General features: G+C 35.8%; 1 protein-coding gene across 6 annotated transcripts in view; it reads right to left on the bottom strand.

The window, feature by feature from the left end:
- The window catches only part of PPP3CA (protein phosphatase 3 catalytic subunit alpha), a 344,753-nt gene extending 343,119 nt beyond the window's left edge, over positions 1–1,634 (bottom strand). For 2 of the 6 annotated variants that reach the window (XM_025204265.1, XM_025204266.1), the window contains exon 1: positions 1,431–1,634. In XM_025204265.1, the coding sequence (XP_025060050.1) occupies positions 1,431–1,530 (100 nt within the window). In that variant the 5' untranslated portion in view covers positions 1,531–1,634. Of the gene's footprint in view, positions 1–1,316; positions 1,388–1,430 lie in introns of those variants that run through there. The other 4 variants (XM_025204268.1, XM_025204269.1, XM_025204270.1 and 1 more) reach the window with 4 other exon arrangements.
- Positions 1,635–2,124: the final 490 nt, after the last annotated feature.

Raw genomic sequence — 2,124 nt, 5'->3', positions numbered from 1 at the left:
TTTTTTTTTTTTTTTTTTTCCCCCCCCCCCCCCAACTTAAAATTTACACTACATTTTTTATAATTTTGTTGGGGGAAATAAAAATACAAAGTAGATTATAGTCTGAGCAATACAACATGTAAAATGACAAATCGCCCTGATCATTTTACAAATTAAATCAAGGAACAAAACCAAGGGGAAGCAACAACTCCTAAATACTACACAATTTTGTTTTAAACACCAAATACAGGTCTATAACACTGGAAGAATAATTTGATATAAAATAAATAAATAAATAAGTAAATCAATCAATCAATCAAATCATCTACAATAGGCTCTCAACAAATCTGGAAATCACTGCCAGGCCAAACGTTGTCATCTCAACAGTCACATGCTAGGGATGAAATCTCAGCCCTAATGAATAGGATATTTTCCACCAAATTTCAATGGGGCCAGAATTTCACCCTCAAGTTTTTGAAATGTCCACGATGACCCAAGACATACTTCTTACTTCACACAATAAAACCAGGTAGATTTGAAAACTTCAGGTAATCTATCAGATTTTATCCATTCTGCACGTGCCAAATGACAGAAACAAAAAGGCTGATGGAAACCGATTCAGACAAAGGTTTGATCAGTTGCTCGCTGCTCGAGCTAAAAATATCAAAGACCAGTAATTGGATTTAAGGTAGTTCTTTAAAAAACCTGTCATGTTCTAACCATTTGCCCCAGGACAAGTTCTAGTTACTGTAATCACTGATTGTTACAATTTTTTCCCAGATTAGACAATAAAACAAAATTATACGAGTTAAGGATTAGATTGTGCAGTTTATACAAGTGAACTGAAAATGGCACATTCAAATTGATATAATTTGTTAGTACTAAAAGGTGTGCATCTTCTAAGTCTCTTACTGATTTATATAGATTGTGAGCATATCAAAATATTCACTTTTGATGAAAGTTTCAAGGAATGAACTAAGGATTGGACTTACATGGCAGGAAAAATTTAAAAGGCAGAAGACCAGAAACAAAACAAACAGGTCCATGTCTATGGGAGAGACTTTTTTTTTTTTTTTTTTTTAAACATGAACAGAAAGATAGGTACCCCAATCCTAAAGAAAGCAGAAGTAAGAAGATGCATTTAACTATACTTTCTGCCTTTAGAAAAACATCTCACATGGAGATAAGTAGCAGTTCTAGTAATGAACAGACATCTCTGAGACAGTGATGTATTTTTATATTATATGTTTTCCTGTGTATTGTATTGCTATCACAATATGTGTTACACATGTGCAAAGTGTTGATTTATATCTGGTCTAGATAATAGAGGCACTCACATCTTTGCTGTATTGGTCCAGCACCCCTAGTGGAGATACGGCATGTGCCAGTAGGAGGGTCTTATTTCCTTGAAAGAAAAAAAAAAAAAAAAAAACCTTTCAAACATAAATTACCTTTAATCAACGTATCCACACAAGGCACTTTGCAGTATAGGCCAGAGACCAGTCCAAAAATGCAGGCAGATGTTACACAGCTGCTTGAAAGCAGAGTCATTGGGCTGGCTATAACCACTAACACTTAGTACAGGTGCCAAGAACTGTTATTGTTTTGTCCAAATCCAGGGGAGAGGGGGACCCAGGGACTACTGTTTTGCTCGTAACTCCTTATTTTCATCACTAAAAGAAAAGAAAGAAAGAGGAAAAAAGAGGTTTTATCTTGAGGTCAACTCAGCTATCTACAAGTTAAAAAAAATGAGGGCGAGATACTCTACTCTAGGTCCCAAGAGGTAAATGCAAAAATACAGTGAGGTCAACCTAGAGGTGACCAAGAAGAACTTGAGAGTGCCTTATCTTTGCTGCTCTTTACCTCAGCATAGACCATACATGACAGTAACTCCAAGGTAAGAGCACATGTTTTAGCTGTGAAGACTAACAATCATCTCCCTGAATAGATATGTTTGTACTATGACAGTGGAATGACGTTTTCAACCATGATCTTCATTCCAGATTCATGGATTACCTTAAAAGCAAGGACCAACAGTTTAAAAACTAATTCAAAAATCTGCTGGAAGCCAATGCAGAGAGCTGAGAACAGGTCTGTTGTTCTCATAATTGCCGTCTTGCCAAACTAATATACCAAAGCATTCTG

The sequence above is a fragment of the Alligator sinensis genome, unplaced genomic scaffold (assembly GCF_000455745.1).
Source record: "Alligator sinensis unplaced genomic scaffold, ASM45574v1 scaffold353_1, whole genome shotgun sequence".
NCBI lineage: Eukaryota > Metazoa > Chordata > Crocodylia > Alligatoridae > Alligator > Alligator sinensis.
Note: the sequence above shows the minus strand (reverse complement) of the source record. Positions and strands in the feature narration are given on the sequence as shown.